The sequence below is a fragment of the Piliocolobus tephrosceles genome, chromosome 2 (assembly GCF_002776525.5).
Source record: "Piliocolobus tephrosceles isolate RC106 chromosome 2, ASM277652v3, whole genome shotgun sequence".
NCBI lineage: Eukaryota > Metazoa > Chordata > Mammalia > Primates > Cercopithecidae > Piliocolobus > Piliocolobus tephrosceles.
This window is the reverse complement of record NC_045435.1, coordinates 106,927,799-106,951,677: the sequence shown is the minus strand read 5'-3', so window position 1 is coordinate 106,951,677 and position 23,879 is coordinate 106,927,799. Positions and strand designations below refer to the sequence as shown.

General features: G+C 36.9%; 1 protein-coding gene across 14 annotated transcripts in view; it reads right to left on the bottom strand.

The window, feature by feature from the left end:
* Positions 1 to 23,879, bottom strand: part of PEX5L (peroxisomal biogenesis factor 5 like) — a 261,081-nt gene that overhangs the window by 179,225 nt on the left and 57,977 nt on the right. For 5 of the 14 annotated variants that reach the window (XM_023184830.1, XM_023184826.1, XM_023184837.1 and 2 more), the window contains exon 2: positions 21,865 to 21,936. The exons of 3 other annotated variants lie outside the window; for them this stretch is intronic. In XM_023184830.1, coding sequence (XP_023040598.1) covers positions 21,865 to 21,936 — 72 coding nt within the window. Of the gene's footprint in view, positions 1 to 21,864; positions 21,937 to 23,421; positions 23,582 to 23,879 lie in introns of those variants that run through there. 6 more of the 14 variants (XM_023184824.1, XM_023184828.1, XM_023184825.1 and 3 more) reach the window with 3 other exon arrangements.

Genomic DNA, 23,879 nt, shown 5'->3' with positions numbered 1-23,879 from the left:
TTTGGGAAGGATTAATGAACGGTAAAGTACAGAACTGAAAAGAAGAGTAGTTTTTTTAAAAAAAATAAGTAGTTTTAAAAACCACGTATTATTCCAGCATCCAGAGATAATTACTACTAATATTTAGAATGTTTCCTTAGAGTTCTTTTTGTTAAGCATCTTAACACAGTGGATCTTTCCAAGTTTTTGTCTTGCCTTTGTTTTTTTGCTTAGTATGTTTTAAGCATTGTTGCATGTCAGTATAAACTCTGTCAGCATGATTTTAAATTGCATGTAGTATTCCATAATATGTAAGCACTAGAAATTATTTCCCTTAAAAAATAAGACCAAGCAATTGCTCCCTTTAAAATTTAGAACCCATTAAGTATTACTTTATATAAAACATCTGGTAGAACTACACACTAAATTGCCTGTGTTCACACTGGATTGCCTTACAGAATATCATACTTTGTTTCCAAGCACAAACAAAGAAACTGAGTGGAGACAGGTGGCCTTCTCGCCCCAGCTGCTGCCTTTTTCATGCAAAGTAAGTCTAACCAAATCCTCTTGGGTAGGAGGAATAGGGAGTCTCATCTGACAAGCAGGTAGAGTCTGAAATCTTCTCGTTATTATGGACAGGTTACCTAGAGGGACAGGCATTTGTTAAAAACCTGCTATAAGCAAGACAGTGCTAGGTGCTGGGAATATAAAAACGAATAAGATGCAGTTTCTACCTTAGGAGGGCTGGCAACATTGGCCCAGTCTGCACACCTGGGTTCAACTGGAACTCTGTCCTCATCTTGGCTGGACCCTGACATCTCACCTACCACTTGTGAGCCTTCTTCCCCCACCATCAGTCTGTGCTGAGGGTCTGCTGTGAAAGGACTGGCCTATTGGTACCGTGAAACTGTGGTTGAAGGACTGTGTGCTCTCTGGCACTGCCACCTGAATTTTCTTGGTCAGTGACACTGGCATTACACTGCAGGCTTGTTGATGATCACGTCAGCTTTTAGTCTTTCCCATTTCCCTGTGGTGCTTGGTCCCAGCACGTCTTAGGCAATTGGTGCAACCTCTTAAAAAATACCTCTTTCCCATCTTCTCACATTTGTAGTTTGATCTAATAGCATCTATTGAGGGCCTGTTGCATACACTATCCTCAGCGAGCATGTGGGGTCTAATGCAGGTGTAAAGACTGGACTGAGCTGCGGAGGCACTTACAGTCTAGTTGAAAATATTCAATGAGCATGTGGAAACAAAAGTAAGATCACGATAACATGCCCCTCACTGGCACTGCATGTAAGTCCCAAGAGATCAAAGCAAGTAAAACAACAGTAGTGCAGGGAAAATTAAGGGTCTTCTGGCAAAGTGATGGATGAGGAAAGGCTGAGAGGAAATTGGTGAGTATTCTGAAATGGAGACATAAGAGGAGGCATGGAGTAAAATGTGTGTTGGAGGCATATGTGTGGTGCTCAATGGCAAAGGGTACCAGACTGCACTGAAACAATGAACTCTACAAGATGTAAGCCCTGCTGGCCTTTTCTTACTTCAGAATATGCATAGTCTGTTCTTTTTTGTCAGGGAAATGCTGAAGGCTATTACAACAGATGCTTTGCATATTCCATAAAAAAAGTTCTTCATTTCCCCCCCCCATACCTCAATGAAACAATATCGAGTTTTGTGACTTTATGAGATTGAATTAAGACAATTCTGAAAAATGGGTGATATATGCTTATTTTCCTTGGTCACTGACTTTAGAAAAGACATTTATTTTTCACAGTTTGATCATTAGAGTTGAGATTACTAGTTTTCTACTCCAGTGTCTTTCTTCCTTAGTAACATGGTTTTCAGGTAGATATATTACCATGCAGAATAAATGAGTCTATTTCCTAGGGGAGCCCATCTCCAGTAGCCAGTTTTGACTACTTGATTAAATTCTGGGCAATGAAGTATAAGCAAATGGTCTCTATGAAACTTCCACAAAGACTCCTTAAAAAAAGAAGAAAAAAAGGAAGAGTAGATTATTTTTTACCTTTCTAGCCCCACCTTTCTTCCTTCTTGCTGCCTTGAACTCAGAGATGATGAATAGAATATGAGGACTAGGTCCTCTTCTAAGGTATAGCAGAGCAAAAAGCGGAAGAGGCTTGCATTTCTGACTACTTAGGAGCTCTTATACTAGCCCCAAATGATATAATACCAGATTTCCTTTTTGTGAGACAGAAATAAACTGCTGTTTTGTTCAAGCCACTTTGTTTACATATTCATTTCATTAAGTACATAGAGTGTATACTCTCAAAAAGAGGAGTAATGTTTATGCCACGTGGTCCATGGGGAGTGTTCAATGTTGATGATGGTGGTGGTGATGATGAAATGAAAGCCAAGAAAACAAAATGGCTTAAATAACTATGTATTTTCTTTATATTTCTCTTCTTTATTTGCACATCCCAGCTCCTTCCAACATATTTCCAATAGTGGAATAGACCTTTGTCAATGATAAATTTGTGATAATTTACAATTACAAAGCAATTGTCACAATAGTGACTTTTTCTCTTAAACTCATGGTCTTTGAGTGCAAAAGTAATGCTTGCTTCCACTACTATACCTTGCTTTTATTATAGATTTGCAAGAAAGCTTCTTGAATCTAATAAGGTAGATTTCCAAAGCAAAGGCATCCCTATTTAGCTGCATTTAATCTGGATTGTGTAATATCAATCTGGCATAACAACAGATGAAAGGCATACTCTTGTCTCTTTAGGAAACAATACACTCACTCAAATTTATTTCTTTTCTAGCTTTATTTCAAATGTTGAGAAAGAACTATTTTTGGATTTTTTCATAAAAAACTGTATATTTGAGAAAGGGTCTACCACCTTCGTTAATACTCTGTACCAGTAGCAGAAAGAAAACGTGGGGGGGTGTGGGAAGAAGGGAAAAATGTGTATATAGCAGAATGTCAATGAGACTGTTGAGGATAGTTAATAATTTGTAAGTTCATCTAATCATTTACTTTTCAATGACCCTTTTGAAAACAGCATACATAATATCTATTCAACAATGACCTCCTCTTCAGGGAGAACCACAAACCACTGCTCAAGGAAATAAGAGAAGACATAAACAAATAGAAAAACATTCCATGCTCATGGATAAGAAGAATCAATATTGTGAAAATGGCCATACTGCCCAAAGTAATTTATAGATTCAATGCTATCCCCAACAAGCTATCATTGACTTTCTTCACAGAATTGGAAAAAACTACTTTAAATTTCATATGGAACCAAAAAAGAGCCTGTATAGCCAAGACAATTCTAAGCAAAAAGAACAAAGCTGGAGGCACCACGCTACCTGACTTCAAACTATGCTACAGGGCTACAGTAGCCAAAACAGCATGGTACTGATACCAAAACAGATATACAGACCAATGCAACAGAACAGAGGCCTCAGAAACAATGCCACACATTTACAACGATCTGATCTTTGACAAACCTGACAAAAAAAGCAATGGGGAAAGGATTCCCTATTTAATAAATGGTGTTGAGAAAACTGGTTAGCCATATGCAGAGAACTGAAAATCAACTCAAGATGGATTAAAGACTTGAACATAAGACTGAAAACCATAAAAACCCTAGAAGAAAACCAAGGCAATACCATTCAGGACATAGGCATGGGCAAAGACTTCATGACTAAAACACCAAAAGCAATGGCAACAAAAGCCAAAATAGACAAATGGGATCTAATTAAACTAAAGAGCTTCTGCACAGCAAAGGAAACTATCATTAGAGTGAATAGGCAACGCACAGAATGGGAGAACATTTTACAATCTATCCATCTGACAAAGGTCTAGTATCCAGAATCTACAAGGAACTTAAACAAATTTACAAGAAAAAAAAAAAAAAACCCATCAAAAAGTGGGCAAAGGATATGAATATATACTTCTCAATAGTTTTTTTTTTAATTTAAAGATTCTGCTGCTGATGCCATTCAAATCTATTGCATTCAGGTGTAACCAAGGAGGTGTACATTGTTCAGTAAAAAATCTTGACCAATTTAACATTAAAAGATTTCATTTTGTTTTGAGAAGCAGGAGAGCTGTATCATTCATAGTGCCTTTAAGTTGGTTTCCATGGTGCTGTAGGAAACATCTCTAAATGATCCATCCTCAGTGATAGAAAGACTGTTAGGTCTGGGGCCTCACCATGACTCAGGATGGAAATGGAGTAGTGATGTTAGAAAAGCTATCCCACCAAAAGCGAAGGAGCAAACAGCCTCACTGATGGATGTAATAGGAGGCTCAAAGGTTGACAAGCAGTAAATCATAATGCAAGAAGTGAAAGAGCTGGAAAGGGAAATGATCAACTGACATGAATGCAGTGAGAAAGAAAATGTTTGGCAACTAACAAAGCTGAAAGTTAGCAAGGTATTATAAATATCCCCAAAGGCAAACTATTTTGCTTCCCTTTATCTACTTAAGTCTTCTAGAAAGATTATAATTTTAACCTTGTATCTCTCAATGTTGTTAATTCTATAAATCCAAGAAGGGATGTGAGGTGTGGTTTCATCTGGTTACAGGAAATTGCAGCTTCTTAAGGTCCAGAGATTTCTTTTTTCTTCTTTTGCACCTGCCTTGGATACCTTTACTATTTAAGTTCCACAGGAACAAGCCCAGGAGGTAACCATTAGTGGGGGGGAAAAAAAGTCAGCCATGAGTAAAAGGGCTTCAGTACTCTCAGAATGGGAGAAAAGCCTGGTGAAATTAAGCCATTTGATTTTTCTAGTACAATGTATCTTCAGACCAATTGTGAGTAAAATACAGATATATTTGTGTGCAAACTAGGAAACAGAACAATACAGTCTTTATTTTTATGTGTTTCTTACGTTTCAAGAGAACCCTCTGCTTGCCCTAGTCCATGATTCAGTACTGGGCTTCTTCCAAAGAATCACCACAAAGGAACTGGTAAGTAGCAGCAGGTGACTGGCAGGGGATTTCTGTGACTTTTTTTTTTTTTTTTTCATGTAAAGAAGGCCCTTTTATTTAAACTCCTAGTGCGTACTAGGCATTGTGCAGTAACTACTGACTGTATCTGTAAATTCAACAAAATGCAATGCAGTTTAATTTTCTTGATGGCTGGTGGGAAGGTGGTTGACAGAGGTGGAACATGGGCTTTGGAAGCAGACAGACCTGATTTGGATTCTATGTTTGCTGCTTGACTAGCTATGTGACTCTTTTGAGGTTTTTCGCAGCCCTTCTAAGCTTTTTTTTTTTTTTTTTTTTGCCTCTTTCTGAAAAACTATCATAATCATACCTCTCAGGATGCCACCTGGCACATAGTAGGTGCTCAACAACGTGAATTCCCTTTGTTCTTCCCTCCCCTTCGCCCCACTTATAAAGTGACTAAACTGGACAGTTAGGGTGTAAAGTATGGCCCATTCACCTCTGCAGTCTCCTCTACAGTGTCTACATTGGTGTTTTAAATGAGCTCTGCACAAGCTGATTCACCAACATTTCTCTGCACTCCCCCTTTCCCTAACTCCCATCCTATAATCTGGCTTCACCATGAACTTTACATCTGACATATACATTTTATTATTTTTTTTAGATAATTTCTTCTTCCTGATAGGCTAGAAGTTCTGAGGAAGCTAGTGGTCAGCCTTCTTCATGTCACAGAAGCATATTTCTAAATAAGGAAGAATAATAAGAACTAATTTGTGGTTACTAACTTTTGGTACAAGTACAGCCTGAAATAATTGATCCAAAGACAGTTTGTTGATAGAGGGCCTAATTCCCTTCAAAACTTTACAGTGTGATTCTAAATGTCAACTTACCTTGTGAGAGAAACTTCTCCTTTTCTTTGGCACCTTGCTGCAGCTAATTGGGTTTCTTTGTGTTTTGAGCGATGTTATGTGACTTTTTTTTGCTAAAGACTCATTATGAGTTCTGCTATGCTCTTCATTTTTTTTTTTTTTTTTTTTTTTTTTTCAAAAAGAAGGCTCAGGTGTTAACGAAATTCATCTGGGAAGCGTTTTTCTAGTCTTGGGGGACAGATATGTTTTTATGTGGGCTATGTGATTTCTTGACTGCTAAATAAAGTCTGGGAGCCTCAGCATAAGTTTTGCTGTTCTAGGAAAAATATTGTGTTCATTTCAGAAAAATAGAATCTATAGTGATTAAGGTACCATTCTTTCTTTAGAACTATGTATTCTAACATAATCTTTTGGGGCAGTAGAAAAACATAAATATGAGTATTCTTTTTTTATTATAATTAGAAAGTTATCTAAATAATCACTCAAAAAATCCAATGTAATTAATTCGATCAGTTATAAATTCATAAAATCATGCCATACTTTACCCCCCTCCCCAAGTACTACTGATGTAAAAGTCATCATTATGGATGTGTTCATTTTTCTATGGGGGATTTCATTTTTAAATTGCTCCTTAACACAAGAAAGTGATTCATAACCCTAGGGCATTAGTGGCTTCCTTACAGATGATACCATCTTGGATTTATTCACAGGAAGTAATCCTCTCGAGTGGCTCAAATGATTATTTTTATAGTTTTCCATAAGAAATTCTTCCAGAATTCTTGGGAGATAGAAGTAGGGAAACTATTATCATTTTGCTGATAGGGAAGTCAAGGCTTAGAGATCTGTTCAAGGTCAACTAGAAAGTCATTGGCAGTGTTAGGAACTTATAGACCTCATAGACCTTAGTAACTCTCTGTACCTTTGGTTCTTTATCAGTTTAAGGGTTTTGTATTTTGGAACCCTAGGAAAAATGGTAAAATCTAGAATACTTATAAAATAATACATTCTAAAATGAGTTCATGATTATTTCTTTTTATCACTGCCTTTCAATATGAAGCAGTCTTAGGTCTGAATTCTATATCCCCTTTAGTGGTAACCACTTCAAATAAGTTGCTTAGACTTCAATATGGGTTTCTAGAGTGTATTTTTTGGCATAAGAATACCCTAGTGGATATATATGTCTGTGTCCTCGATGAATGAGGTACCAAAGTAAATTATCTCCTAAGTTTTATGTGGCCATAACAACATGTAGTTTCTTTTTTCAGCAAACTTAAAAATTCATGCAAACTGAATATGCAAATCCATGTTTGTGGTTTGGCTGTGGTCAGCCTCAGGAAACAGAAATGCTATATAACTGCCACATAGAATGTGGTTCAAACGTGAGGTTTTATGGAGCCATGCAACATGCGTGGTGCCATCTCCAGTGATGCTTAACGGTGCATCCGGGATATGAAAAGATGACACTGCAAATTCTCACAAACATCATGCATAATTCATGGTAAGTCAGTATGTATATGTCTAATCATAGTAATGTACATGATTTTTTTTGCAATTCCTTCTTTTCCTCTTTAATTTGATAACTTGCATCTTGAAAGATGAGAAAGGTTTGAATGGTCACCGCACGAGCCAGTGAAAATCCTGGGAAAAAATGTCTAAGGATCACCTTGATTCAATATAAGGCAACCACTAAAATGATATTTATAAAAACTATGTAGCAATGTGGAAAAATAAAGAAGCAGGTACAAAATTGAATGCACACTGACTGAGACTATGCAAAAAATTAAAATTATGCTTGCAATTATGCAAAAATGAGAGTATGCAAAATGAAGAGTTCTTGGGATCATGGGTGATACTTTCTTGTCCAAAATTTCTGGAGAAAGGTTTTATATATACCTCATAAGCATAATGTAACTGGGGAGAAGGGACCCCAAGGGTGATTGCCAGTTGTCTAGCATTAACAGGTAAGGCTCAGGGAAGAAGGCTGGGGCACTGCTTTTGGGAGGATCACAAAATGAATCACAAGGAGCTGGGAGGGGCAGAGTCATGTCAGGTGAAAGTCTAAAGGGGTGGCTAAATATCAACTCTCAGACCACTTCTATAGATGGGCACGCAGTGACACTGGACATGTGCCAACAACTTGGGATAAACTAGCTCTACTGAACAGTTCAGCAGGAACTTCAGCCTGAGAAGAAAGGTCAGCCTCTGTAGGGCAGCTGGTGGAGTGACATTTTCAGAGCACAGAAATCTACTCCCATAACAGAAAGCTGCTCAACAAATACTGAAGTGACAGGCTTTCTGGTTTTGTGCCAGGTGTGGAATTTTTCAAATGTGGTGGATACAGAGGTAATTCTAATGCAAAGTAAGGATTTAATTTATCATAAGTAGCACCTCAGATACAAGGACTTGAAACATATGTAGCAACCTCAATGCAATACATGGTTGTTACTGGTTATCTTATAGGGCTATCTGGTCTCCTGGTTCCGGCTGTTCAGTATTGTGTACTGCCCCAGTGGCCTCAGAATGGGCATGTATTTAAGGATTGGGCATCTCCTCCTTTTTGCAGCTTTGCTTTTGATTATGCATGTTTATGGCTATGTATCCACACATTCTCCTTTTCTCTATTTCTTCTCTCTCTCTCTGTCCCTCTCTCTCTCGCTCACACACACACATATATACACACACACTCTCAAGAACACTTTTTTTTGGAAGGAAAAATATATTTTCCCCCCATCTTAATGTGTTTATGCTTTTCTTTATCATATATATCTTTCCTTCAAAAATAGGAAGTATTTTTCAGATTTTACCATCTTATATTATTTCCTAGCAGTTGAAATTGCAAGAAATTTCCTTAATAAGTGAGGGAGGTATGATGAAAATAAGTTTTTAAATGTGAACTCACTTGACCCAGCACTGCCATGTACTGCCGCACAGGCTGCGTGGACAGCACAGCCTTCTGGGGTTGAGCAATGCTGCAGCCCTGTGTAAAATTCCCTTTGCCCTATTGTGTATTGTAAAAGGCGTATGATAGTAACCTACATGATGAAGTTGTTGGGAGGATTAAATGAGTAATATATAAAAAGTCTTTGGCACAGAGTGTAGCACATACTAAACGCTATATGTGTGTCTTGTTATCATTAGTCATCTAATAAACATGGTCTAAGACCAGAAAAGCTTAAGACAAATATTGGGTTAACAAGTTTCACCTCTTGGTCTCCCTCATTTATGCTTTCTTTTTGTTACAATTTGTTTTACAGGATTGATTACTAAGTAGGTTTGCTTTAATGACGAGGCAGGGAAGGAGTATTTGCAAGGTTAGGGACATTGACATAAAGGATTTAAGATGTCTAACTTGTCTTTATTCTTTTTTGTAGGCCTAGAAAATAAAAAGTTAATGTCTTTATCAAAGTATAAATGATCGTTTCCTGATACCAAAAACTGGAATAACATAAACCAATGCTTCTTAGGAGCCACAGTGTGTACAGGATTCTTCTGCAGGGCTTGTTAAAACAGATTCCTGAGGCTGAGGCAGGAGAGCAGGGTGAACCCTAGAGGCGGAGCTTGCAGTGAGCCGAGATTGCACCACTGAATTCCAGCCTGGGTGACAGAGCAAGACTCCGTTTCAAAACAAAACAAAACAAAATAAAACAAAACAAACACAAAACAAAAACAAAACCATAAAAACAAAAACAAAAAGAAAAACAAAACAAAAAACCAGATTCCTGGGCCCCACCTCCAGAGTCTGAAGGTCAGAGTATAAATTTCTAACAAGCTCCAGGTGATGCTGATGCTGTGGTCCATGAACCACTCTTTGAGTCAACAGGTTGTAAAAAACATCTTTGGTAATTGTTCCCAAAGTCCAAGTCTCCTCCTGGGAAGACGTGGAGCACTAGAAAGCCTTGTAACTTTTTCTGGACTATGACTGGGGAAGGAGGTAATAACGTACATCTTAGTTCTTAGAGTTCTGAGGCTCCTGAATGCTGCTGGGAGCCCTTGGTTCCAACTAATGCAGCATGGGGACTGTAACTGTCTGTTGACTATAAGTCCAACCATACTGGCTTCTTAAAGGCCATGACTATGGTTATGTCATCTCTGTGTTCCAGCACCTAGTAAACACCTACCAAAAAATTAGGTTGTAAATAAGTTTGTGTAAAATAAATAAAATAGATTAAATAATTTCCATCAAAAATAATGTATTTTTTTAAAAGCAGCATTCTATCTTCCTCCTGAAGTTATTTCATAATAGAGAGAATGAAAAATTATTTTTTTATATAGGTTCTCTCAGGACCAGTTTCAAAAAAATATAATTCCCTATTCAGTGCTCTCGCCCTGAACACTGAGGCTAAATGTCAGCAGCGTTCCCTGACCTGGCTCTGCTGTTTCTCCACTGTTCCTCCTCACTCACATGTGGGAAGAACCACCTTGGGAGCAAAGCAGAGTAAGGACCAATTATTTTTTAGAATTATAGCAGGTATTACTGTACTCAGTGTAACTATGTGTTTTCCCCCACAACTATGCCTAGAATATATAGAGCAAAATTGTTGACATAATACATTTCTCCAAGTAATAGATTCTCAGATTTTTGTTTCTCCATTTTCTGCCTCTTCTTTTCAAGAGCAGGCTTTATGTTTTATTTCCTTGTCATTTCTCCCCTATATTTGTAAGGTTGAAGAAGTCTGTTCACCTACAGAACCTAGGGGGACTTGCTCTTTCCCTGTTTGTTCTCTCACCATTTGGATTCTCCAAGGGGCCAGACTTGGTCAGAACTATGAGGAGGCCTTCTGCCTTGCAATCTATATCCTCTACTTCTATTAGATATGTCAAAATATTTGTGATGTATGTTATATCCTTACATATAGGCAGAAGGAAGAGCAAGAGCGAAGGTGAAGGGAGGAAGAATATCAAACACTCGATGCTTCAAGGTGTTCCATATGAATGGGGCATGAAGTCGAGGTGACATTAGATAAGCACGATGAGGCAGTTAGGGGCTGGATGACAATGAACAGCCTGTAAGCCCAATGGAGGAGTTTGCATTTTATTTGGGAGACAGTGGGAAACATTAGTTCTCTCACCTCACTATGTACTGGGTGCTCACCAGTTAAGCCAAGCAGTGTTGGGGTCCATGGGGCATTGCTACTGTTGTTCATAAAAGTCCTGACCAAAGGGTATGATTTTTAAATCAAGTTCCTTGGAGTCTGGATGCAAACGTAAAATTGCTCATTCATCTAGACGAAAACAAGTTACTTCCTTTTTTTAAAAAATGCAGAATTTACAAAGTTTTACATTTTTAGCTTAAAAATTTAACAGTATCTAACCTGTTTATGAGCTCAATTTGTTTTATCTTGTAGTAAATGATTTGATTAATGAAATCCATCAACTTATGCAACATAACTCATTTTTTTCAGGGACTACTCCCATAGTTCATAAAATTGTATGTGTCAATTTTGGGGACACATTTAAGGTTTAAAGAGAGAAGCTGAGAATGCAGGGAAGTGATGATTGAACAACCCTTGACTGGAAGAAAACAACTTCTATGCTTAGTGTTTTTCTACAACAAAATTAATTAATTATTCACAAGTTATACAAATGAGATAATTTTGTTGTAAAAAACAAAGTGATGAATGAATGTTTTTTCTATTCAGAACATCCAGCACAAAGCCTGGATGGTACATTCTCTCACCATTTCTTTAATAAGTCACTTATTCATATACTTCAAGAATGAGATCATTTGGCCAAAAAATACGATGAGGAATAAATAACAATTGTACTGAATGATCACTTGTGTGTGTGTGTGTGTGTGTGTGTGTGTGTGTGTGTGTGCGTTTCCTAGATCACAAGACAGGAAGGAAGTGGTACCCATTCCAAACGGGGGTAAACCATGTGAAAAATTAAACCAAAAATGGAAATGACAGAATCGTAGAGTTGTTTTGGAGAAAAGGAAGAAAGCAATGGAGCATTAAAAAAAACAGGTTTGCAAGAACTGCATTTCTGTCAAACCTTATATATGCAGTGTCAGAATAAAAGACACGTTCCAGAGGCAGGGATCAGAGAGTGGTGCTGAGGAGAGAAGAAAAGACACGCACTGCAAAGTCTGGATGGGACAGAAGTAAAAGCGCAGCCACAGAATGACAAGGTCGGGGCAATGGCAGAGCATGGGCATCTCAGTCCAAAGTCAGAAGAGAAAAAGGGAACTTTACCTCTAAACTCTCCCTGTTGTTTACATATGAAAATAAGAAGAACATTTGTGTATGGGCTTCCTGGTCCTTTGTCACTTTTATTATTATAAGTGATAAAATTGAATTTATAACATAAATCATGGAGGTACGAATATTTCCACTCACAACTGGTTTTCAAAGCCCTTCTGACAATAGACGCTGATTCAATCAGTAACCACCGAGTTCACCTGCAGGGTTCATTAGACAAAAGCACTGGCAGCTGACTTCAAAACGGATGGGCCTGGAAGCTGAACTGTGGATACGGTTCACAATCTCCATGGCCAGTTGAGGGGGAGATGATAAACTGAACCAGGTGGAGAGGCCCTGAGAGATGAGCTGTAGAAAAACCATCTGTGTCAACATGGAGGAAACATTTTGTTAATCCCAGGGTAGTTTAGGAGATTTCAAAGTTCACTTTAAAAATCTTTAATATCTGTACCCTGATGGATACTGGGAAGATGTCACAAAGTTTGTGAGAACCATTTTAAGAAGAGTTAGGAAGTATCTAATATAAATATCTTTTTATAAAAATCTATCAGACAAATAGACTTTTAGCTGTGCACTTGAAATACACACTTTTCTCAAATGAATATTCTGGTTTGATTGCTATGCTTATCTTACCAACATGGGACACTTGGAAGAAAGGAAAGGAAGCATCATAATTTAGAAAGGCAGTTATAGGAGTGGATGAACGAACTCAAGACTAAAGGCTGCAGACCCAAGTTCAAATATTGCCTGTGATGTGAAGCAAACTGGTGAACGCAGTCAAGTTACCTTTTTACTCCAAGACTTGCTTAACTGATTTTGATTATAACAGAACCAATATGATTAAGCTTCGTAGAACATCTTTTCATCAAAGATTATCTGTACACCTAAATTGCTCCTTAAGCACTATTATCATATACATACACACTCCTTCCCCATTAAGGTGACTAGAAATGGGTTCCACAGGATGGAATTTTTAACTTTTGAATCCACTGGATTAGAGTATCTTCTGAAATTCCTTCCAGGTCTAATATTTACAGTTCTCATTTTGATCAGATAAACCTACTCAAAAATCAACAGCAAAAATAAATAAGTGCTGCAACACTCCTTCCACAATAAAAGACTGAATCGGTTTCTTTTCAAGTTCTATACCAAATGACTGAGTCTAATTTTAAGTACTACTGTCTCTGACTGTTACTTTCATATATCACATCATTTTTACACTCAACATGTCACCTCGTGTCATTTCAATTATGCATTTGTTTTCTCACTGACTAAACATTGTGCCAGCACTTCTCTCTATTAGATTAAAAAGAAGGAAAACATGGGCTATTTGAAAATGACTTAACAGCGATACGTTTTTCCAGCTTGAAAGTCTAGTATTTTTCTTTTATGCTGCATGTAATGAACATAGGCTGTATATTAATATCTTAAAGTAAAGATACCTAATAGCATTTCAGATATTTGTTGAACTTGAGATGGTGACTCATGATGTCTCTCTTGGTGATTACAGTTTTTAACTGAGCCCTGTGAGTTAGTTGCATTACTGCTTGGAAAATTGGGGAAGATGGACTGGTAGAGGAGAGCTAGGTGTGTGCTTGCTAGTTAACAATGCTAGAACCTTGTTTACTCACAGAGATGGCTAGCCTGGCAAGAGCAGAAGACAGTAAACACAGTTCTGCATAGGTAGAAACATCAGCAATACTTCCTGCTCATAAATAACTGCCCTACTCATTTTATCAAATGGGGATTTTTTAAATTGGCTAGTTTTCTTTGGAGGTACTGCAATTTCCCAAGGAACGTAAGGCCAGCGTCAATTATAACTTAATGTCCATCAATTTAATCAGATCAACAACTAGGTTAGTTTAATTTTCAGTGGGGAAAGTGTAAAATGGGAGAGAAACAGAGGAGAGCACATAGGACTCTTCTTGGATTTTAGAGACTCATGAGTATAGCAAGTCATAAACTGGACCCCATGGGCTATATACACACTCAGACTGTTTTGTCTGATTATATACTATTTAAAATTAAGAAAAAGATTGTAAACATGTAAAAAGAAAAGATTAATGCCTTTTTTGAAAAATTCATATGTGTGGTGAGACTGAGCCCATTCCCAACAAGGTGGCAATCAGCCAAAGCTGGTAGGTGCTGCCACCTACACTGAGTCCAGCTCCCACCAAGTAGCCACTGACTCCTTCACTCCCTATGTTTCTTATGCACAGTCTACTAGCCTCATTTCTAGACCTGGATGATTGGAAAAGGCATTTGCATCCATGACCCCAGACTAGACTTTATTGTTTAAAATCATTATAAATCAATGTCCTAAAATTCCAATGACATCTTTTTCTTTTTCTTTTTCTTTTTTTAACTCTTATTTTAGGTTCAGGGCTACATGTACAGGTTTGTTATATGGGTAAACTGCATGTCATGGGGATATGTTGCACAGATTATCTTATTATCCAGATAATAAGCATATTACCTGATAGGCAGTTTTTTGGTCCTCACCCTTCTCCCACCCTCCACCATCAAGTAGGCCCTGGTGTCTGTTGTTCCCATCTTAATGTCCATATGTAACTGATGTTTAGCTCCCACTTATAAATGAGAACATGTGGTATTTGCTTTTCTGTTTCTGTGTTAGTTTGCTTAGTAAAACGACCTCCAGCTCCATCCATGTGGCTGCAAAGGACATGATCTTGTAAAAACCCAGGAAGATAACCTAGGAAATACCATTCTGGACATAGAACTGTGCAAAGATTTCATGACAAAGATGCCAAAAGCGATTGCAACAAAAACAAAAGTCGACAGATGGCACCAAATTAAACTAAAGAGCTTCTGCACAGCAAAAGAAACTGCCAACAGAATAAACAGACAACCATAGAATGGGAGAGGGTATTCGCAAACTATGCATCTGACGAAGGTCTAATATCCAGAGTCTTTAAGGCACTTAAACAGATTCACAAAAAACAAACAACTCCATTATAAAATGGGCAAAGGACATGAATAGACACTTTTCAAAAGAAGACATACACACAGTCAACAAGCATATGAAAAAATGCTCCACATCGCTAATCACTAGAGAAATGCATACCCAAAACACAATGAGATACCAAGGGGATCTTACAGCTATTTAGTCTAACTATCAACTACCACCGTGCTTTCACCTCAGTACCTGCCATTTATAAAGCACTTACCACATGCCATGTACTTTGCTAGGCATTTATGTACAAGAACTTATTTATTCCTCCCAAAAACTTTACGAAGTAGATATTTTCCTCATTTTATAGCAGAGCAGCCTGTCGCTCAGAGAGCTGGTTAATTTTCCCAAATAGCTATGACATGGCCATAGTCTGTTTTCATTCAGATTTGTGACTGTAAAGGCCCTGCTCTTAACCACTGTATAAGAGTGACACACACACATTCTGTGTTATATTCACAATGCCAAGCATATGGCCTGGCAGAAGAGCTGGCACCACTGAAAATGTGCTAGACTAGAGTATCTAATACTGTTCCACAGAAGGCATGCAGAATGTCTAATAGTAAACCAGTGGAAATAACCAAAGTGAAAATGTCATGATACCATATCCATCTCCAACTCATCATTCAGGAGGCACGAGTTACAGAGGAAAGAGTCCCAAGACAAAGGAGTGGTGGCTCTGGATTCTAGAGTTGGGACTGACCAAAGGAGGCCAAACTGGACACATGGCTCTACAAGGGAGCACCCCTGTTTGAGCCTCACAGCAGTCATCTGAGCAGACGCTATTATTACATTGTACAGATGAAGAAACGGAAACTCAGAGAACTTGAACTACTTACTCCAAAGTCTTCTGCTTATTAATGGCAGGGCCAAGACTAGGAACCAGGGCAATGGATTCTTTCTTCAGCTATCTTGCCTGCCTCTGTGCCACTCTATGATATGGGACACTCTGTGTTTTCTGGCTTTATACCATCAGACTTTAACAATCGGATTTTTAAAGTACAGATTCTAAAATGAAAGATTTTAGATTTGCCCTTGTGTTTTTCCTAGAGTCCGTTGATGCTAGGAGAATCAGTACACTAAATTGAAATGCATGAAGCTAAACCAACCAACCAAAAAATAAACTCAGCATCGTGAGTTTTCAAGGAAAATACAAAGTAAGATACTTGGTATTACTGTAATTTTGCCCTCCAAATTATCAGTAATTCAGAATTGTTTTTATATTACTTGATACAAATAGGGAATACTTAGGAATAAAATGCAGGGTGATTATGCTTACACTCTAGTAACTTTTCTATTTAACCTAATGGAAGAAATTTCCCCCTTCCATGTACAATACTTATTGATGATAAACAGTTTGCAGACAAGATGGGATTGATTGGACCGCAACAGTGAATCTTTGTTTACTCCAATGCTGATTGCAGATAGACAGCAAATTTGAATAGTCTCTCTCATCCCAAATAAATCTGGCTTCTTTTCATTCAATTATTTTTCATTGATCAATCTTTCTTGAGGAAAACACTAATGAACCTATGTCAGCTGTGAGTGTAAGTAAGGCAACTACAACTACATAATGTGCTTTGTCCTTCAGATGTCTCAGAGTTTCATGCTTCAGAATCTGCAGGCTGAGCAGGTGGTCTCCTTTCTGCAACTGTAGAAGAGGTTTCTGTTCTTCTGACCAAATACAGAGTTCTAAGAAGGTACCCACGGACAGTGTTACACCTAATACCAACAGATAGTATATCATACTTTTTAAGTGTCCTCAGGGGTAAATGGGATCTGAATTACATTTAAGTTAAGTCACCACATTGATATGACCAAGAAAGCATTGACCAGATGGGGCTGGCTACCACAACAAGGCAGGAACACGTATTACCCTCATCCATTTTACTGTCTGTGAGTCTGAGACCAAAGTTAGTTGCTTAGATGTTGGTAGGATCACACTATCTATTAGTACCAGATAAGCTGGGTATCTTCTCTGTTAATCTGTTTTTCTTGTTCTTCCATTTTAATTTCATGTTGGCCTATATTTTTCTCTTGAGGATCCATTTTCACAACAACCACTAGGACAGAACTGCAATCCAACTTGAATGCTTATGAGCTATTGGAGGCACAAGAGTGAGGTTGTAATTTATCTCTTCTTCTCCATTAGAAAAAGATCACAGAAGTTCTAGTGTCCATTGCTTTCTGCTCAGGCTTCCTTTACAAGGTGAAAAAGAGACTCTCAAAAAGGTTGTAAGCTGAGTGTGTGTTGTCTCTTCCCAGGACCCTTCTCATGCCTGGTAGAGGTTCTCCTTGAGGAGGTTGTGAGAGGAAAGGCAAGTGGTTTTCACAGCTACCTTTTAGCTCTAGCTTTATTTACACTTGCTTTAAGGGGCATTTTTCTCTTGACAAAGCCATAGGGCTCAAGAGGGAAGTAAAGTTTATTCCTGTGAGGGTTAAATAAATAACTGTTGACCAATTACGATACTTTCTAGTAGATGGTTATTTTATATAATTAGAGCACTGAAACAAAACAGTTTCTTAATCCATTTCTAGCATGATCAGTAATGAGCAATGGTACAGAGCTATACGAGGTGACAGAAAGAGCATGGGACTGGATGGCAGGAGGGAGAGCTGGCTTCTAGGGCTCTCTCTGCACCTAACCAGGGAGTTGGGCAACTTCATTCAGCTTTCTGGATCTCAAAGTTCCTGTTTGCTAAATTGGGGATGAAGGGAGGTGGGGAGTGAAGTGGTGAAGCCTAGCTAATTAAAATTACATAAATGATATACACTTCATAGAGCACTTTTACATATTTTAACTCAGAGAAACTCTAGGAGGTGGGAAGAGCAGAGTATCATTTTACAAATAATATCAGAAAACTTATTTGAAAATGAGAAAACTGAGCTCAGAGAGGTTCAAGATTACCAGGTTTCCATGTGGATTTAGCCAGACTGTAAACATGGTTCTTTAAAGGTACCTTCGGTTGTAAATGGCTGTGGTTTTCTTGTTTTCTGGTCTTGTTATTATGTTAAATGCTTACGAATTCCAATTTTGAGATCCCTGGATAATGCCAGGTTGAAGAATGTTAAATTTATCAAAAGTTACATATTTTTTTCCTCTTTTAAAACTGCATTAGTTGTTTTCTCTGACCCAGTGATTCACAAAGTGTGGTCTGGAACCAGCAGCAGTAGCTAACTACTTAGAAATGCAAATTCTCAGGCCGCACGCATCTCAGACCTGCAGAATCAGAAACCCCAGGGGTGGGGCCCAGTAATCTATGTTATATCAAGCCCTCCTGGGGATGCTAAGGCAGCTAAAGCTTGAGAACTATTGCTCTGACCTGGATATACTTGTTCCCTCTGTAACTGGCTGAAATTTGACATTTCCCAACCTACTTGCACTAAGGGTTATGCAACTGCAACTTTGAGTCCTATAACCAAGTAAATCCACAACATGCTGTTAAACCCATTTTTATAATACACGAACCTGTAACTGTATCCATCATATAACCAAAATAGTCTACAAATTTATTAGTCTTTGTTACCTCCTTTAAGTCTACTTGGAATTTGAAAACATTTTTAAAAATTGTTGTCTAGCTCCAGCTTATCATAAACCTTGAGTTAAGTTGGCTGTAACTAAAAATAGTAATTTATAATAGAATGAATTGGCTCAAAGTGGTTAATGTTTTTAATCCCTTAAGTCAAGGCACTTGACTATCTACTCCCACACCTGAAATCTCACTAACTTCAGAAGGAAATTCATGTGTACATGAAACCTAAACAAGACCCTCCTTTCCTCCATTTAGGAAGGAATAGTTTCACAAATAATAAAAATATGCCATAATAGATTTTTAAAATTTGTCTTTTAATATTTTTTTTTTACAAAGCCAAATATAGCATTTACTAATTAGTTATATTATTTTTATGTCAAATGTTTGGGTTTTGGAGACATTAAGATTTTAATCCAATACATTCCCTTTGATTACCTTCTATGCTTAAAGTCTGAACACCTTGGAGATTTCTGCTGGAAAATAGGGACTCTGACCCCAGTGTGATACATTTCTATTTAAATGACCGTGTGTGTGTGTGTGTGTGTGTATCATTTGGCACCTTTTACCATAGAACATCAACACTCATTTAAGTGTTTTCTGAAATGTTTTTATACATATCCCAAATAAATTTTGTCAATACAATTTCACAAAGAGAGGAAAACAACATTGTCTTTAAAGAATAGAACCTTACACATTTCCAAAACACACTATTTTTTTCCATGTTGAAATAACACAGAAATCATCTTTTACCTCCTTGAGTGAAGGCAGCCAGGAAGAATAAAATCCACATACACGGTGCTGCTTCTGTTATTAATTTGCTTATATAAGCAAGACTGTGGGCTTTCCGTGGAAGTACAAGATTTGCAAATCATATGACTGATACAATGGCATATAGCTTACACAGCATTTGTAGAGTGACAGCTTCTGAATGACGGATTTAAAGAAATTAGGAGACTTCTGCCCATTGCAGAACTCCAATTATTTTATTTATCCTCTTTAGATTTTATTTTGGCACCGCTTACTGAAAAAGCTACCTGCAGTTATATGAAGGTTGACTATAACATATTTCTACCATGTTTTTGAAAAGATATAGGAAGAATAAACTGAACATAAAGATTCCTCCATAATGCTATAGAGTTGTAATTTTATTATACATATAAAATACATATATATGTATAATGTCATCATATATGTATAACTCATATCTATGAGATGGAGCAATATTCAATTTCTGAAAAACAAATGTACATATATATACACACATGCTTAATTTATTGACCTCTTAAACTTTGAGATAATTTCTTATAGCTTTATAAAGACTAATTACAGTGTTTTCCCAGATATTTTACTTTGAGATATCATCACTGTCGTTGTTTCAATCTAGGATTTGCTCACAACATCAACACCAAATAAATCTCTCAAAAAAACGAAGGACTACTCTTTCTGCCAACAGCAAACACCAAAGCCAACTCATATTCATAATTACTCATCTTTTGAAGCATGTTTTGACATGAATAATTCAGCAAAGCTGAGTCACTGCCAAATAGCACCAACTTGTGCAATGGCACTGGAAGAAATGTGATAACTACAGAGGCAAACAGCGACTCTGAGAAAATTGAATCCACCCTCATTTGATCCAGGTAATAAAAGTGCTATTTTCTGAAGAAGCAGGAAGGTTTTGTTCTCTTCTTTTTTCTCTTTTTTCTTTAAGATTCCTTAACAATTAGTAAAACGTGTTTAGTCACAACAATAGAAATTTTGTCAAAGGTAGCATGAGAAAAAAGAACATGGCTTCCTTTGGCTTTTCACCACAAGGATCTCAAAATATAACTTTGTAGTTTTCTGAACACCAAAACTCAGTTAAAACACAAAGATTTAGGCAAAAAAGAAGGAAAGCAAAGAAAAGCTTTGGGATAGGAAGATAGCAAAGAAGAAGGAAAAAATAAGAATTTAACTTCTATATGATTAAGAAAGAAAATAACTAATTTTTCATTTTATTAGAGAAATGTATACATATATGTATTCTCATAATATACCCAGGTTTATTTTACTAGTTCATTTGCCAGGTGGGTGCAGTCCTTTGATCAGAATCCCAGTCTATGGATGGGATCAGACATAGATTGCATGCCCTAAGTAATTAATCTGGCATAAAGTAACAGTTAATAGCCCAGTAGAGCACATGGGCTACAGCTCCACTCACCTTATTAACTTAACTGATAACATGGCACTCCACACATCCCCTACCCTGTTCTACACAGGAGCAGGAGGGCAATGACAAGAAAAACTCGGAAGCATTTTGAGTGAGTGCTGTAAAATCAATATATTCTGCACCTCGGTGGAGAGATGTTTTGGCAAGTTTTTCCAGAAGACTATCTCAGTTACCTCAGTTATTCCAAGCCTAACAAGCAAGTCTCTAAGTCAATTATTTCTGGTTGATACCTTCTGATGGTCATTTTTCCTTTTTTCAAAAATATGTACAATAGCTCCCTGAATGCAATTGTTATGATGCAAAACATACTGCATTTCGGGAAACTGAGCAAATTCAGATGCCTGTCTGTAAATTACTGACTGCTTTCTTTCTAATCTTAATCTATTCAGATCTCTTTGAATTATTTCTCTCTCTACAGCTTTTGCATCGCTCTCAGAGGCTGTACCACTTATGCGTTAAATAGATGCGCAGTTATCTTGTCTCCTTGATAATTAACAGAGATGTTAAGGGCTAGTGCCAATTCAGTGGCATGGGCTGGAAACCTTCCATTACTTGGTATGTCATTGTTCATGCTCTATTAAGCAGTTTTCATTTCACCTTATAGGCCCATATAACATCCAAGCTAGAGGTTTCTCAAATTACAGGTGGTACTACAGATTTTATTAATAGCCTCTTCTTTTTGTTTGTAGAATCATCTTTATGTATATTGCAGACAATATGGAAAATTAAATTGGGCAATATATATGCCTTAAAGTTCTCAGTTTTTTTCTCTCTTTCTCTAAATTATAATTCATTGTTTCACAAGATAGAATAATGGCAGTGTTTCTCATTTTCAAGATAATATATTTCATTGTTATTGTTTATCTTTTTCCCAAGAAAATTATCATTGTTGTTTTGACTCATTTTATCAAGTGATGCCTTTAATTTTCCAAAAGTTCTCTTACTCTAGTTTTATTTCCATCATTCATACATATAGAACACGCATGTTGGCATCAGGCAAAAGTCAGTGGATCAGAGGCATCGTATGGGGCGGCTTAGCTGCTCTCAAAATCTTGTTAGGCAGGCTTTAGTCAGACAGGCTAACACAGCTGCCAGAGAAGGGCTGAACACTCAAAAGGCTTTAGTCATCCAAATATACAGTATAACAGTAGAAAATGTATGTAAGTATTCACTTACCTGCTTTTGATCAACAATTATTTCGAGGTCTTCATCACTGCTTAGTTTTCCATATCCTTGTTCTTTACTTTTCTTGTGAAAGAATAATTTTAAATGATCATTTAGTTTCTATCCATTAACAATCTTAATTCCTACTTAATATTTTTAAAGATAAAAGTCTTAGCCTTGTTCACCAGTCATAATGCATCATTCTTTATATAAATCGCTCATGTACAACACCAAATGTTTTTATAGTCAAACTGCTGTCTTATCACATTATTCATTAACAATATCTGCTTAGCCTCCACTATCCAACTTACACCTTTAATCTTTTTCTCAATATTCTTATGCTTCTCTTTTTAGTCCTGTAGTATCAGAAAAGATTCTTTAACACTTTGAGATAAATAAGCAATTCTTTGAAGAATCCTAGCACATTTTTCTTAAAGATTGAAAATTAATTTAGTTTTATACTCAAGACTTCCAACTATTCAATGTTTTGTTTTAATGTCTTACATGTTTTTTAAGAATAATAGAAGTATTATGCAACTCAGATAATGAATCTTCAGATTTTCAACATTTGCTTGCAAGTCAGATGAATACTGACATTGGAAAACCCAACTCACAAATAATTGTAAAGAGATAAATAAAATAATTTACAAAATTAGGTATTTGAAAAGTTGGAGGACTGACTATCTTAAGAGTTAATTTAAATGCACTTTTTTGGCATTTTGTCATAATTTATTTTGACCCAAAGACCACTCTCCATCTATTTCCTCCATAGCAAAATCTACAAATTCTAAAGTTAGAAAAGGACATAGATAATGACAATCATTTTACACTTGTGCTACAGGAGAAAGATAATATGTCTGAGCCTTTTTTTCTCCCAACACAACGGTTGATGAGAATACTAGAAATGTCATGTTGTGTCTTCACACCAGTAACAAATGAAAAATAAAAACCACTACATAGTCAGCTGTAGTTCAAGGTTATTTATTTATTTTAAAGATTCTTGCTTTAGTTATTAATCAACATCAACTTGAATTAAGGGAATTAAAAAGCTTATGTTTGTATCTACTGTGTCATATTAGGGTCCTCATCTCATTGGGGGAAGAGATATATCCATCAGTGAACATGATATAAATCTTCACAATGTGAGCACAATTCTTAGTTTTTCCCCATAACATTCAAAAACCAGAATTATGCATTTTTTCCCCACAAAAACATACGTCCAATTTTTGTGGGATTTTCTTTTTACTGTAATAAAGACATTTCTGAGTCTTCCAAGTATTAGGATGCATAAATAAAACCCAAATTCTCATTTATATATTAATGAACTTAGCCACTCAGAACAGAACAGATGGCCACAGCATTTCTCCCTATTTTATTCTTGTCCTCATTTGAGGTTCCATTTCAAGATTGATGGAAAACAAAAAGAACAAGGTTGGTTTCAGCAACTTCCTTCCTATCACTTTGCTTTTGTATTCTTTTTGTTCACTGGTTGCCATAAGATATTGTCTAGAGAGCCTCTAATGCAAAACACTTAGAAATGCCTTTCCAAATATTGATCTGTATACGTACCAAGTAGCTCATTTGCATGGCCCGGTTTCTGGACAAAAGGACATTAAGTAGAGATGGAATGTGGGTTCTTCCATCCATTTCACTGTCAGACATCCCAGAATTCTTTGTGCCAGTGGCAGTGGCTTCCTTGCCAGAACTTGCTGACCAGAGAACCACAGATCTTGCCCAGCAACAGCATTAATAATGTACAACAATAAGTGAAGTATTCCTGAATCATTGTCTTGACTTTGTAAACATTGTGAAATTTTTGGCTAGCACAAAAAAGTCACTGAAATGAAAATTTCTTTTTCTAACTAATTTTTATCCATGCACTTCTATACTCTTTGACTGTTGTTCCCATTTAATGTTTTAAAAAATCCACCTATTTTAAATTATATAATTTTTTTATTTACTTCTCTGCATATGGACTCTTCAGCCTCCTCATCATAAAAGCTCTTGATTTTCCCTTTTTAATCTCC